Genomic DNA, 14,445 nt, shown 5'->3' on the forward strand with positions numbered 1-14,445 from the left:
TTTAAACAAGTGCATACTCATTTCATGCCAAGACATTAATATAAAAAAATACCTCTCAGATGTCTACATGCATTTCAGTGTTCATTACCTGTCTGCTGAAGGTATTCTGTACATGCATCCAGTAGTCCTCAACTGGATCATAGCAGTATATTGCTTTGGTAAGCCCGCCAGCAACATAGATCAGGTTGTTTAAAGACACAGCTGTAATACATCTCTTTGCAATCGGGATAGTTGCACGGAGCAACCAAGAGTTAGTATCGGGATCATAGGACTGAACCTGAAAATAAATACATGCATTTCAGATCAAAAGCCTAACCGAAATCATAACCTGGCACACCCACACAGGTTACATGAGCAGAGCCAAAGCAGCATGCCTTGTGGACAGTATCTCACCAAGAAAATTAAATCAATATAAATATAGGTCCGTATCTCAATGTCGACATATGCACTATATCCAACATTATTTACCTAACACTCAGGGTTAAGACTTCACAGAACTATGAATGCCAGTATCCATGAGAAGGACCACAGTACCAGCATATTGCTGAGTTAACATTCTCTTCTCTGTATCTTTTGTATCATAGTAATTCCATACTCCACTCAGCAAAACAGTCCAACCCAATCTCTGTATTATCCGGTTTTAAACCAGCAAGGATAGAAGTAACTGACCTTGTCAGAACACGTGTTGTCATCAGGACCACCCCCAATCACAAACAGTTTGCCAACGCAGCTGGTGACTGCTGGAGAGCTCACAGCTTCTTTAAGGGGAGCCACTTCTGTCCATCGATTAGAAAACGAATCGTAGCACTCCACACTGCTCAGGCGGTTTTGCCCATCGTATCCTCCGACAACATATACCTGTGCAAAGTCATGAACACTACTGTCGTTCTATTTTTTAAGAGTGGTTATTACATTTAAATATGAAATTAAATTCATTTGAAGCTGCGAGAATCCTAATTTACTAGGTTTGTGAAGGGATACTTCCCTCAAATTTTTAATTTGCACACCAAAGAAAAATATGGTCTCAAAATAATAGGTTAAAACTCCCTGGATAGTTCCATTCAGTCACATGAGGAATGACACTGCAAACACATGTCCAAAGCATAGTATTATTAATACCGAGATAGAAACTTCCTATTTGAATAGCATTTGTTAAAAAAGGCACTTCTCTGCATTTCTCTTTTTATAGATTACATTCCGCAACAGCAGCAGCAAAAGTCCATCCAAATTTACCTTTGCTTTTCTGTGTTTTGCTTTTTTCTCACATGCTTCCAAAAATATTCATCCCCCTCAGTCTGTAAACTTTTCTTTACTTTCCTGTTGCTTCTCTCACATTAAAGAAGCAGAGCTCATTGCTATTTGTGTCTGCCTGCTTCCCTCGGTTTGCTCCAGCTCCAAGTCTCATCTCGAAGTCCAAGGGACACCACACGCACCTCTTCCCTAACTTCCATTAACAAAATCCCCACGGGCAGTTGATGCCAACATCTGGTTTTATGTCAAGACACCTCTGCCTTCAAAATACATCAAAACCTCCCATTTCCCCACTGCACTTATGTGGTTAAATTCAATTTAAAACATTAAATAAAAGAGCACAGAGCAGTACCAGTTTGTTAAATAACTCTATAAGCGCTTCTGAATCCAGATGCTTCTTTGCTTCCCCCAAAAAATAGCTTCTTGGTCATGAGACACTTCAATGACACGAAAACAACCTGAGGGCTAACGTGATTTTCATGTCTGTGGACAGTGTCTGACTGATGAAGAACCTAACTGCTTAAAATACTTTTATTTGAAAAGATGCCTTGTTAGAATTATTTGATAGGAAATACAAAGCAATACCAAATATATACGTACATTTTCTCCACTGTTTTCTTATAAACAGCAAGCATCCCCACTATGACAGAAATGATAAATATGCTTCTCTTACTTTACCAAGAAGAACAGCCATTTTATGACGCCATCTGCCTTTATTTAAGGAGGCAACTCGGATCCAAATGTTCAGCTGAGAGTTGTAAATCCAAACATCCCGGCTATTGATTCTTCCACCTTCAAAAAAACCAAAAATATGTCAATCTGAATAAATTCATTTGAATGAGAGACGTTAACTATTAACATGCCCCTCTAGAGTGGGCAATGAAAGCCTGACAGCCTTTTTAGGTGAAATAAGGATCCATTGATATTTATATCTTAGACTGAAGAGGACAGTTTTGGGGGATTTCAAACATGAAAACGTACAGGAAGTTATTTCACTTTGTGCCTTTTCCAGTAACACATTGAGATCACATTAAATTATTTCTTGAGAAATAATTTTCATTCTCTTCACATTTCCTTCAGTGTCACTACCTGGACGAGATGCTCGAAACCTTCACCCTTTATGTGCCTCATGGGACCTCCCTAACACAAACTGTTCTCTATTTGGTTCGTGCCTACATCCTCCTTTTACATTTTGTTCAAATGACACGTACTACACACCGGAGGAGACAATTTCTTTGGCTGAACGATCACATGGGGCTTGGTGTCTAAACCATCAACTGCACTCTCAAATTTACAGAATCAGGAGTTGGAAGGGCCCTGGAAAGCTCCCCCAGGGCAACCCCTGCCAGAGCAGGATCACCAGAGCAGTCACACAGGAACACGGCCAGGGCTTTGGGTGTCTCCACACAAGGAGACTCCACAACCTCTCTGGGCAGCCTGGGCCATGCTCCATAACCCTCACCCTGACAAAGTTTGTCCTCATCTTCAGCTTGAACCTCCTGTGCTCCAGCTTGGGACCACTGCCCCTTGTCCTGGCATTGGCCATCCCAGAGTAGAGCCTGGCTCCTTCCTCCTGACACTGCCCTTTCCCAATGGATCCCCAGGAATGAGGGCACCCCTCAGGCTCCTCTGCTCCAAGCTCAAGAGCCCCAGCTCCCTCAGCCGCTCCTCAGCAGGAGATGCTCCACTCCCTCCAGCATCTCTGTGGCCCTGCTGGACTCTTTCAAGCAGTTCCTGTCCTTGAACTGAAGGCCCAGCACTGGACACAACATTGCAGCTGTGGTGTGAGCAGGGCAGAGCAGAGGGGCAGGAGAACCTCTCTGCCCTACAACCACCCCTTCTCATCCACCCCAGGATGGCATTGGCCTTCTTGGCTCAAGGGCACATTGCCCTCTGGTTTGGTCAAAAGACTGAATGAGAGGTGTTTAAAAACCTGCAGCTATTGCTCATTTCACTATAAAAGGCTGCTATCAACAACTCAGGCGCTAAAAGGAATTTGTTTCCATTTTACAATTCACGATGTGAAGCAGCTTTAGCTGTTTTAGTGTTGGGTTTTGGGGGTTTTTTTTGCAGTCTAGGCAGCCGTATGACAGGAGCGAGTCACCAGCAATGTACCAGTGCTGGTACTGCCAAGCAACCGCTGTTTTTATCCAGCAAACAGCACATTTTGTAGCAGAGAAAATGCTGCTGTGAAAAGACTGCTTGGGATTTTTGGCTTGTAGTTTTTCCTGCTGTTGCTGCAGACAGGCCACTGCTGTATTTTTACGCAGCACACTTAACAAGCGTAAGCTACCCTCTTTAAATACAACTGGAATTAGCTGTAAAAAACTGCTCATTAATACCAAACAAAAATCCCTGAAAACACTTTTGCCTGCAATAAGATCGGTCTGGGGCTGGTGTTCACCAGTTACATCAGCAAGTGACTTTGAGTTGAGCTTCTGGAAATTCACAGTACAAAGATGTGCCACATTACTTAAAAAAAACAACCAAAAAACCAGAAATAAGCCAAAAAACAAGAAAGAAATCTTAGTTGTTTTAGGATTATCCACCTGAAACAAGAATATCATTCCGCAGAGCACACACTGCATACTCAGACTTGGTAAACTCTGGAAGTTTCGCCAGCGACTTCCACTCTCCCGTGACAGGATCGTAGCACTCGGTGTACGGCAAATTAAACCCTCCGACCCGTTCACAGCCTCCGACGACGACGATCACCTCGGAATAACCAGTCGATCTAAAAGAGTGAACACAGAAAATGAAGATGCAGAAGGTATTCAATAGTACCTGGAGGACAAACAGCGCCGTCTTCAAAACTGCCTGAAAAGTCAGAAAATTTAATGTTTAACTCCTACAGCAAGAAAAATGAAGAAGAAAGTCATTTAGCAAACAGATCTTGACTGTTTCCAGCTCTCATCCCACAGCAGCACTTGTTCTGTGTCAGTGGTGGAGCTGCACTGCACAACACTATGTAAAAAATCAAGTAATTAATTAAAACCATACAGAAAGCCCTTATTTTAGTAATATTCTTCCTTTGATTGCGTACATAGATATTAGAAACAGCTCAAGTGAGGCCTGAAACACTGATGTGAGCAATCTGTTTCACCACAAAACCAGTCCCCGTACCCCCCAGTTCTACAAAACTCACAGTACTTTACATTGCTTAAATATTCAAAACGTTTTAAATGTTTTCGGTTGTTTCCTGGGGGTGGGGGAAGCTGAAGGCACAGTCACCAAACTAAGGGAAAAGGAGACCTGCATAGTTGAAAAGCTGAAAAACAAACGTAGCGATAGAAGGAAATATTAAGGGATGCTGACATAAAAATTCAAGCCTAAAGCAAAAAAACAAAACTCAGTGTGGCAAAATTAAGCATTAGGACAGTCTGCAATGTACACAGATAAGCTTTTAAATTCTATTCCACGCTCATTTTCCCTCTACCAACCTGGTGCTTCTGCATTATCCATATTGCATATTCACAGCAATAACAAAACTCGTTATGTTAATCCACATCTGAATGTAGAGAATGAACCATCCCTGACGTGCAAATCAAACTTGGACCAACTTTTCCTCCTCCTGTCAAGTTTATAATTTCTTCTCAGCATGTGTCAAAATCCTTTCTTTCCGGGGCATTTTTAGAGGAAAGGATTTTGCACTGATGTAGTTATTTCAAGGACTGCTGTCTATTAATTAAGTAAAACTGAATGCAAGATTGATTTCATTTTTGGGAAGCCTTTCTGTTGTGTGGTGCTTTAACTGGTCCCAGTACGAACACAGATCTCATTCACACCATTGCTGAGTACTGAAGTCCTCTCTCAAAAAGATAAAACTTATGACTGCATTTGAGATAAAAGTTGCACGATCCATCTCCAAATTTCCTAATGTGAAATTATGCACACATTAACTTATAATTCCAGATTTTGATATAGCAGGAATAAAACTAATTAGTCCTCGTATCTCTTTGCAACCGAATCCCATAATTTAAATGTACCATCTGTCTTTCTACTCAGAATATTTTAAGCAGGCAAAGGCAATGGTAAATGGTAAGGTCCTGTAAGATCCTATAGTGCAGGAATGTATTTGAGGAAGCACACTGACACCTGGACCAGTCTCTTGCAGCCGTGCTCCTGGTTCCCATGTGGTTACTGTGACTGGGGTTTGCTTTTTGGAGGAACAACTCTGGAAAGGATCTCTCCAAGGATCAGAGAGGGAAATTCCTGTGGCAGCAAAGCACCACCCAGGAAGAGAACTTCCTTAAAGCAAGACACTCAATTTTCCTTCAAAGCAAGCCCACAGACATCAGGTAAACAGGGATGAAAAAGGCTTCTCTGTTTCTAGATTAGAATCAAGGTCTCCACTCACTTACTGTACCAGATTATCAATCTTTATTTTAAAACTAAATGAACCAAACCAGAGCGCTTTATGAATTGCTATGCTGGGGTTTTGCTCCTTAAAGAAAATATTTAGTGTAGGATTTCAAATCCACAGAAAACCAAAACTTTACCCAACACTTTAGTACCTATATAACTATGTTCTGCCTTCAGTTAAGAACCATTTTCTCCATTATGTTTTCTTGAAGGAATCTTGCATTCTTTTAAGGTTTCCATAGAATTTTTTTTAATTTTGGAGGTCACATAAAAATAAAAATTAAAAAATACTGGAGTACACAAAAACCATACAGGCAAAAAACCCCAAACAACTAAGGATGTATTGGAATAGAGACCAGAAAAAGCTAGGAATCTCAATCAATGGCACAAAGTCCTCCTTGCAGCCCTCAGGAGAAACGCTGCGTGCAGAATACCCGAGGTGAGCTAAACCAGGCACTGGGGAGATGCCAGGAAGAGGCGCAGAGCCTAGAAAAGCAGTAAGTGGAAGAGACCCAATGGTGTGGTAACCCTGTGCATTCCCAAGAGCGGGTTCCCAAGGGGTCCCCAGCTACACGCAGACCTCTAGATGGGCTGAGAACACCAACCAGCACAGCGTCAGCTGGACAGATCAGCTTCCAGGAGTTCAGACATCACATTCAAAAACAGTTGAAGTTTGGGACACAAATTACAGGAATTCTGGTAAAGCACTGCTTTTTTCCCCCTGTTAATTCACTTCTGGGTAGTAAACGGGATTACAGATGGAACTGTGAAGTGAAATAAAAACTCATCTCCTTGCTGGAAAAATAAGGGACTATGTTAAAGCTGTCTAAAGGCAACCATAAAAGGATGTGTCAAAAAGTTAAGATGTAATAAGTTCTAACTAATTAAAGGGAACACTCACATATTGTTATCAGACAGCTGACCAGAAACCGTGGGACTGAAGAATTCAGAGAGACAGGGAAATCTGAGGATGATTCAAAGCAGTGGGAAGAGCCTGCTCTGCTTCGTAGATGGACATGTCTTAGTGCTCACTGGAGATCTCTGTGCAGCACAACCAGGGAGGGACAAGAGAGGCTCCAAAGGAGCACGAGAGATGACCTCAAGATGTCACTGTGTCCTTGCAAGTACCTAACCAAAAACCTCCTCCTGTGTTTGTCAGTGGTGCCCAGCGGAAAAGAGCGAACAGGCAACTGCTACACCAAATTTTAAACTTTTGTTTACTTCAGGTAACTCTTCACTGGCTTCTAAAAGGAAAATTGCAATCTACACTGTTCTTTAAACACGACAAAACCCCATAAAAATGGCAGAACTCACTTCACCCGTGGGTGCACGCACACCCACACGGAATCACAACTCATTTCCAGAAGTTTCAGTAAAAGCACTGGCGTGGGAATCTCTGATCCTGCAGCCCATCTCCTTTTAGGAACAGTTTTGGAGGAGGGCAAGAGAAAAGGAAAAGAGCTTCCCAGTGCCCTCTCCTCCCCAGACCCTCCCGAAATGCCCAGAAAAGGTGTGATGAAAACAGAGGGAGGGGGACCGGGCAACTGCTTTAAAACACCATCTCTTTTTGCTATAGGCAACAGAAACAAACAGGCAACAGAAACCAACGACAAGGAACTATTCCATGAATGTCATATAGAAAAGGGGAAAAAATCCCTGCTGGGAGGCCAGCCAGCTTCTCTCTTTGTAAACGACTTTTCCTTGTTCCTGCCTACTCCAATTCACAGGACAGCTTCGTAAGTAAGGCAGTAAAACCAACAAAAGGCACCAAATCCCAAACCAAGACCCCCCTCCAGCCTCAGCAATCACCTGCATTAGGCAAGGTACTTCATCTACAAACTGCAGTGCTACACTGAGGCTGTTCAGATTCACCAGTACATGTGCACCGTGCACTTAGACTGAACTGTTCAAGTGTATTTGCTTGCTTTATCAAACTGATTAACAAGCGTCCAACCACCACCACACCAAACCCCAGAAGATACAGCCCCTCTCTGACTGCTCGTGAAGGAGGGACCATGGGAGTGCAGACCTTCAGGACTGAAGACTGACAAGCCCCTAATGGGGTAAATGCTTGCCATGTTTTTCCCCCTTTTCTCCCCTATAAGCAAGCCTTTAATACACATACAGAAATAATAAAGGCTCACCGCACAGCAGCCACATACAACTAAGAGTAAACAAAGAGGAGTAACTCCTAACACAATCTGTTTGTGCAGACCAGATCACTGCATCACCTCAATGTAACACCACACGATTTTATAACTTCTGTCAGCTGGAGTTAACGCTAAACTGTCATGCGGAGGTAAGGCTTTTGCTGGGAAAAGACCTCTCAAGTAAAAAAAACCATCACAACCACCATTGTTCATGCATGCCACTATTGGACTCTTCCTCATTTCTTCTGGTCACTTCAGTCACCTATTTGTGTAACCCATTATTAACAAGCAGCACTTCTGAATTATTACAATGTCACAGAATAAGCATGAAATACTTCAGGAGCTGTTTCCTAATTATTCAAAAATGCAAGATTTTGGTTTTTTGGCAGTCAAGAACCTGTTGTTCTGTCTCTTGTCTATTACAAATCCATGTAAACACCACCTGTCAGGCATTTGCGATGTAGCAAGTGAATGCTCTGCATATACAACCCCATCCACATCCTTTATGGTGTGCTATACACTTACATGACTGCTATAAAAAGAAAAAAGGTGAGGAAAGGGAATGGTTTACCTGCCATAGCACAGTAGGTTCTTTTCAAGACACTATTAATGTATGAAATGACTTACGAGGTCACCTAGCAAACATTAACCTTTAGAAAAGATTTGACTTGCAAGGTAACATAACCTCACTTACCTCAACAGTCGATTATTTCACAGCAATAAAGTGATCTGTGTAATAAGACTCACGTGCATTTTCCAGATGTGTGTGAGCTTCACACATTGTGGGAAATACAGAAGTGTAAATGCAGTGGCTCCAGTAGGAAAATTAAAGTAAAACAGAAGAGATTTGTTTTTCTGGGCATATCAAACATCTGTACGTGGAACTACATCCTCCTCCTACAGAAATAAGGGAAAAGAAAGAATTCCTCACCGGCGTGGCCTTGTTCTGGGAGACATCATCTCATTTCCGAGGATGTGGTACCGCCTGGCCTCGTGCAGCAGCTGGTAGCACTCTGGGGAGTTCTGAATCAGCTGGTCCACTTCCACAGTCTGAACAAAGTAGTTTGGGTGCAACAACGGGAGCCTGACGTGTGTCAGGAGTTCGTGTAACACTGGTCTTCGCAGCTCAACTGCCCGGTACACCCAGCGCATGACGGCTTCGAACACCATCTCCTCCTTACTGATGACCAGTTCGTCGCTGCAAATGTAATCGATAAGCTCGTCCTTCCCCAGCTCGAGGAATTCTTCGTGCTGGGACACGTCCTCAAACGTCTGCAGCGCAAAGTTCCTGCACTTGAAAAAACGAGTGCGTGTCTGCGAAGCGCTGGATCCCCAGGCAATTGCAAGGGTCCAGCTGCTCTTCCAGGAACTTGGCGCAGGCGTCGCGCAGAACGCTGATCTGAAAGAGGCTCGATGTTTCAAACAGGTACTGCACGTTCTCCGTGGTGATCTTCACCTTGCCGGTGTACACGTACTGCAAAAAGCAATCCATAGCTTCGGCAAAAATGCCGTTGATCTCCACCAGCATCTCTCTGCTTTCTCTGTGGTCGTTGCAGAACATGGCTCTGAAGTAGCTGCTGCAGGCCGAGAGAACGGCTCGATGGCAGGGAAACTCCCTTCCTTCCACACAGATGATGACGTCTGTGAACAACCGGCTGTCTCGAAATTCATTGAAGATCTGGAGGATGCTTTCGGCATGGGATGATCCCGAGGAGAAGTCGAAAAACTCTGGGCCTGACAACGACTTTGGGTCCATTTCAAACACTTTCCGCTTGGTTGCAGGGGAATCTCGTATCCCGCTATCCTCTCTGTTCAGTCTGCGTCCCAAGATTAGTACCATTGTTACATCAGTTGGCTATAGAGTCATTGAGAAAAGTTGGCGGAGTTTCTTCCTTCGCAGCGCTACAGTCTGAAAAACCAAAACATTCCGGTATTCAGTCTGGTATACCCTTAATTTCATCATGAGAAGCAGACAAGATGCTTGCTTTGCTGCTCTAAGATCTGGTACAATGTTAGACCTTTACTAGAGGTGACACAGGACTGCTGGGCAAATCCCTGCACACCTTGCACAGGGCAATGCAGCTTTATCTGCTACGTATGAAATACAAAATAGACGCCGAGAGCAGCTCTCATGGATGGCAAGTGCTGAATGGCCCAACACCACTGGCACTGCACTTGTGATCAAGGTAACAAACCAACCAACAACAAGAGACCTCGGCTCCAGCAAAGCACCCAATGAACCCAAGCCGAAGATTTGCTGGATAAAGAAGCAGAGCTGGGGCTTTTCACATTTTTCAGTGTAATCCTTGTTGCAGCTGGAGCCTCCAAGTACCACTGCAATAGTCAAAAAGGGGGGAAAACAACTGAAATTTTCAAAATTAAAATTCAGTTGAGAAATCACTCCCTTTGCATGATAAAGTCTACCCTAATAAAGCCTTATAATACCACGATGAAGTAACATTAGCTTACTGAATAACCTTGACCAGCCAGTTTTTACTTGTTCATCCCTAGCATCTAAAAATTGGTTCACTAATAAGAACAGTTCACTGATAATCTAAGATTCAATTAGAAATGAATGGGAACCTTTAGCACACAAAACAGAATGAAGAATTACATCTGTTTGCCTAAAACTGTTGTAAATAATAAAAAACCAAGGGCACCTTACTGAAGACAGGGAAATGATCTGTTTTCCAAAGTACTACTAGCAAAAAAAAAGATCAATCTTTTTAATCAAACACTGAGCTTTAACACGAACTGGGTCAACGTCCACCAAAATACACCGAGGCAGCAAGAGGCTGGGCAAAATGGGCCTGGGTCTGGCACAGGCATCATTCCCAACGCACGCAGTATTTGTTTGTTTGTCTGGAAAGACGTGCACCGAATTATTTTAAAGTTTATGGGAATTTCGTTCATGCTTTCAAGAGGCTATATTCAGTTTCCCTCATTCCCCACTTAGAGAGTCAGGAAACCTCAGCTCCTCACAGCTACTTCATTTCCTGACGTGCCAGCATCGTTAGAGCTGCAATTACCCAAACCCAGCCTGGCTACGTCAGCGCTTAATATAGAACACAATGGACGTGCTTTTTTAAACAGGCTTTTTACACAGCACCTCTGAGAGCAAGGAAACAAGGTGTGCTGGGCATTTACTCATTGGGAAAATAAGTTTTAAAACCATCATTTTCTATGGAAATATTTATACACATAGTTACAAGGCAGACTCTTGGTATGGCTCATTTATCCTGCAAAATATTTAATTGAATTTGAATTAAATTAGGATCACTTGTCGCTTTGATGCCTGAAAAACACTGTTTCAATGAGCCTGTCTGATAGCTGATTGCTTCAGAGAGAGTTTTACCCAGACATAAACAGTCTGATCTGTAGCTGATACCGTACCCAATGTATTTCACAACCACTGCACCCTGCAATGACGCAGGCAGGATAAAAACACAAACCCAACAACAACCACCGCCTCCTCAGCTCCGTTACCAACACCTTAACCCTCACCTCGACCCTTATCTGCAATTAAATCCATGCTACTCAGTGTGGGGAAAGTGGGCAGAAATGAACAATCAGCAATGGAAAAGGGAAATGTAAGAATGGAAATATAAATACAAGCCCTAAAGACTTGACTCTGGGTCCAGATTTAAATCAGACACATTTCTCTAAAGCTAATGGAGCTTTTCCAAAGCAAAGTTAGCCTGAAATCAGAAACACACTGGCATGTTGCATCAAAAAAAAGGCAAAACACAACAACTAAATGAGGAAAGCGTCAAGAGTACATCTCTCTCGTTACACGAGAAGTTAAGACTTAAGAAGACACTACATTATGCAATTACTAATAACTGAAATAAAAAATAAAGGCTCTGAAGGAACGAACTTCTTTATGCTTGGAACAACACGAAAGTCGTGGTTTGGGGTTTTTCTGTGTCCCAGTGGTTTACAGATACGAGGGGCTAAAAAAAATTCATGCAGCAAAAACTAATCAAGGGATAAATACTGCAAATTCATACAGAAGAGAATAGAAAGGGAAAAGAATTACACTCCATGGCAGAAATCACTGCTTTTGAATAGACTACGCTTCAAGTTCTATCCTGTGAATTCCTTCTGTAGGTTTGCTTAAGCAGAGTAATTTTATAGGACCACCAGTAACACTATCGCACTCTCAGCTCTATCAGACATGGCCTGCTTGCAAATCTTGCCCTGGCAGTTTTCAAATGTCACCTCTGCCAGCTGCCTGCCCCTTGCTTCAGCCCCAGAGCTGGAAGGGCAGAGGGGGATCTCTGCCCAAAGTTCTGCTCTTCAGTGCCAAAGGAGGGAAGGAAACACCAGAGGATACCTGCCTGCACCCCGGTGTGTATAGAGATACTTACACACAACACACTCTGCATTATAAAGCACCAAACATCTGGAGAATTTAGGAAGCAGTAAGTTTAAATGAAGCAGAAGAAAAGCAAAAGAATTTTTTTCCCATTAGAAATTGTTGTATCAAAGAAACACAAAATGCATTGGATCGCTTGTCTGAGCAAGGGCCAACAAGGACGGACCTTAAGCAAATCAGAGAGCTCCCCCTTTCAAAAAGCTGGAAAGGAAAAGCAAATCACACTTGCTATCAACAGGTTTCAAAACCGCTTCACCAACACAGACACAGCTTTGACACGGCTGTTACCTGCACACTTGCATCTCCAAATTACGCTGTGTTCACCAGAAGATCAGGTTCCTCTATTTTCTTAACCTATGCTGTTTGTAGGCTCATCTACGCAAGGGGTTCCTCAAAAACAAGCCGAATTAAGGAGCCCAATTCAGAGGGTGGTAAACAAGGTCTACAAAACATTTGCCCTGGCACCTCCTATCAGTAAATCCTCCTATGCAAATCACTTCTACGTTGCAGCGGAGGAAGGAGAGTAGTGCAGCATCCTCACGGATTTTACCCCTCTCCCCTCATCAACAGCAATGCTCTGGTAGAGCTGTCTTCCTGTCCATCCCCCAGTGCCTCTGGTCCGTTAGCAGAACAGACAGCAAACAGCGGAGGAAACACGCAGCAGGGTCGGGGCGAGGCCTGGGTAACACCCAGTCCTCAGCTGTGCCTGAGCTCTGCCTCCAAAGCTCACCCTCGGGGTGTAGTTTCGGGAGTACCTGAAGCTGAGCTGGGCTTCTGCTGCTGCAGGAGGCGGCTTCCTCCCCGTGCCGGTCCCACCGCTGCCTCACGTCAGCACCAGCGTGGCCGAATCGTGGCCGGATCGTCTGCAACGGGAGAAAGGAGGCGATTGAAATGGGCAGGACGTTCACAGCCCGGCCTGGCACCCGCAGCCACGTCTGCCGTTACCTGGTGCGTATCGGTAAAGGCACCCAAAATTAATACAATAAACAGCGCTGTCGTTCTGCAATGTGGGAGCTGTGACTCGGGTTTGGCCAATTCCAGTGATTTAATCTGTGATTTCAAATTACGTGATTTACTGCTGTACTCCATCTCACAAGTCTGCTCACCACAAGAGTCAGAGAAAATAAAACTCCCAGTTGCATCTGCTGCAACACGCGGGCCAAACCACAACACGTGCTCTTTTTCTCTTTTAAAGGGCAAGAAAGGAGAAAAATAAAGGCGTAACTTTTCCCTCCATCAAAAACCACACACAGCATTTATTTTTCCTTCTCTCTGATTAAAAAAAAGACCCAAAAGTTGTTGGTTTTAAGGGACTTTATTGAAAAATAATCCTGTTTTACAATAGAAATTGAGGATTTGAATGACTTTATGATAAATAAAGTCTTTAAGGATCCTGAATAACAAGTAAACAAGAACTCACAGTGAACTCACAGTGAACCAGCTGACTGACACAGCAAGGAGTTAGTTGCACTGTAGAAGTTTTTTATGTTATGACACTTCTGATTTAAAAATATATACTCTGAATGCCAAAATTCAATAGTAATCCAGCTAATGACACACTAAACAAGCACTAAGTGCCCTCAAAAATCACCCAGCCAAAACAGGAACTGATTCGGACATGAGACTGAGGATTATTAAGTAAAACAAAACAAAAACAAGCAGTGAAAAAAGAACACCTTGAAACTGTGCAGAAATCTTTAGATAACCCCTTTCTGTAAGTTAAGAGTTGCCCTAAATCAGCACACATCCACTGGAGAAAGCAGGGTTTTAAAAAGCACGGCACAGTATCACAAATCTGTGGGGATGAGACTGGAAAAGCCAACGTTCTCCCACCTTCGTTTCACCGCCATTTTCACACATTTACACAGATTTTTACAAAATCCAAACCACAACAAAAGCCCCGGACACCGCACACGTCCCGGTCCTGCGCTCCAAGGCCGTCCGGGGGTACCGCCAACCGCTTGTAAACCCCAAACAAAACGAACAGCAGGCAGCGACCGAACACACGGGCACAGCCAGGCACAGCTCACAGCCTGGACAGCTCGCTTTTACATAAAGCAAGGAATTTTGAAGGTGTAACAACGGGAAAACGGGATCCACACGCACCCCCGTACATCCCACACCGTGCGCGTTACCGCGGACCCCACAGGCAAGAAACCGACCCCAGCAGAAGAGGCCAGGGCCGCCGCGGCCGGCGATGTCCCTAACGGGCAGCACCGACCCTGGTGCCCGGCTGTACCCCGGAACACGTCGAGGTGGTTGCTGCCCCTTTTTGCTATATAAGGGCACAAAGCGTCGCCCACC

The 14,445-nt window shown here is 43.8% G+C and overlaps 1 protein-coding gene across 1 annotated transcript in view; it reads right to left on the minus strand.

Moving 5' to 3' along the window:
* Positions 1-9,603, minus strand: part of LOC104540584 (kelch-like protein 24) — an 11,029-nt gene extending 1,426 nt beyond the window's left edge. The window contains 6 exon segments of the mRNA XM_010184421.1: positions 89-277; positions 670-858; positions 1,925-2,043; positions 3,801-3,985; positions 8,695-9,066; positions 9,068-9,603. Of these exon segments, the coding sequence (XP_010182723.1) occupies positions 89-277; positions 670-858; positions 1,925-2,043; positions 3,801-3,985; positions 8,695-9,066; positions 9,068-9,603 (1,590 nt within the window).
* Positions 9,604-14,445: the final 4,842 nt, after the last annotated feature.

Source organism: Mesitornis unicolor, unplaced genomic scaffold (genome assembly GCF_000695765.1).
Source record: "Mesitornis unicolor isolate BGI_N332 unplaced genomic scaffold, ASM69576v1 scaffold45215, whole genome shotgun sequence".
Classification (NCBI taxonomy): Eukaryota; Metazoa; Chordata; class Aves; order Mesitornithiformes; family Mesitornithidae; genus Mesitornis; species Mesitornis unicolor.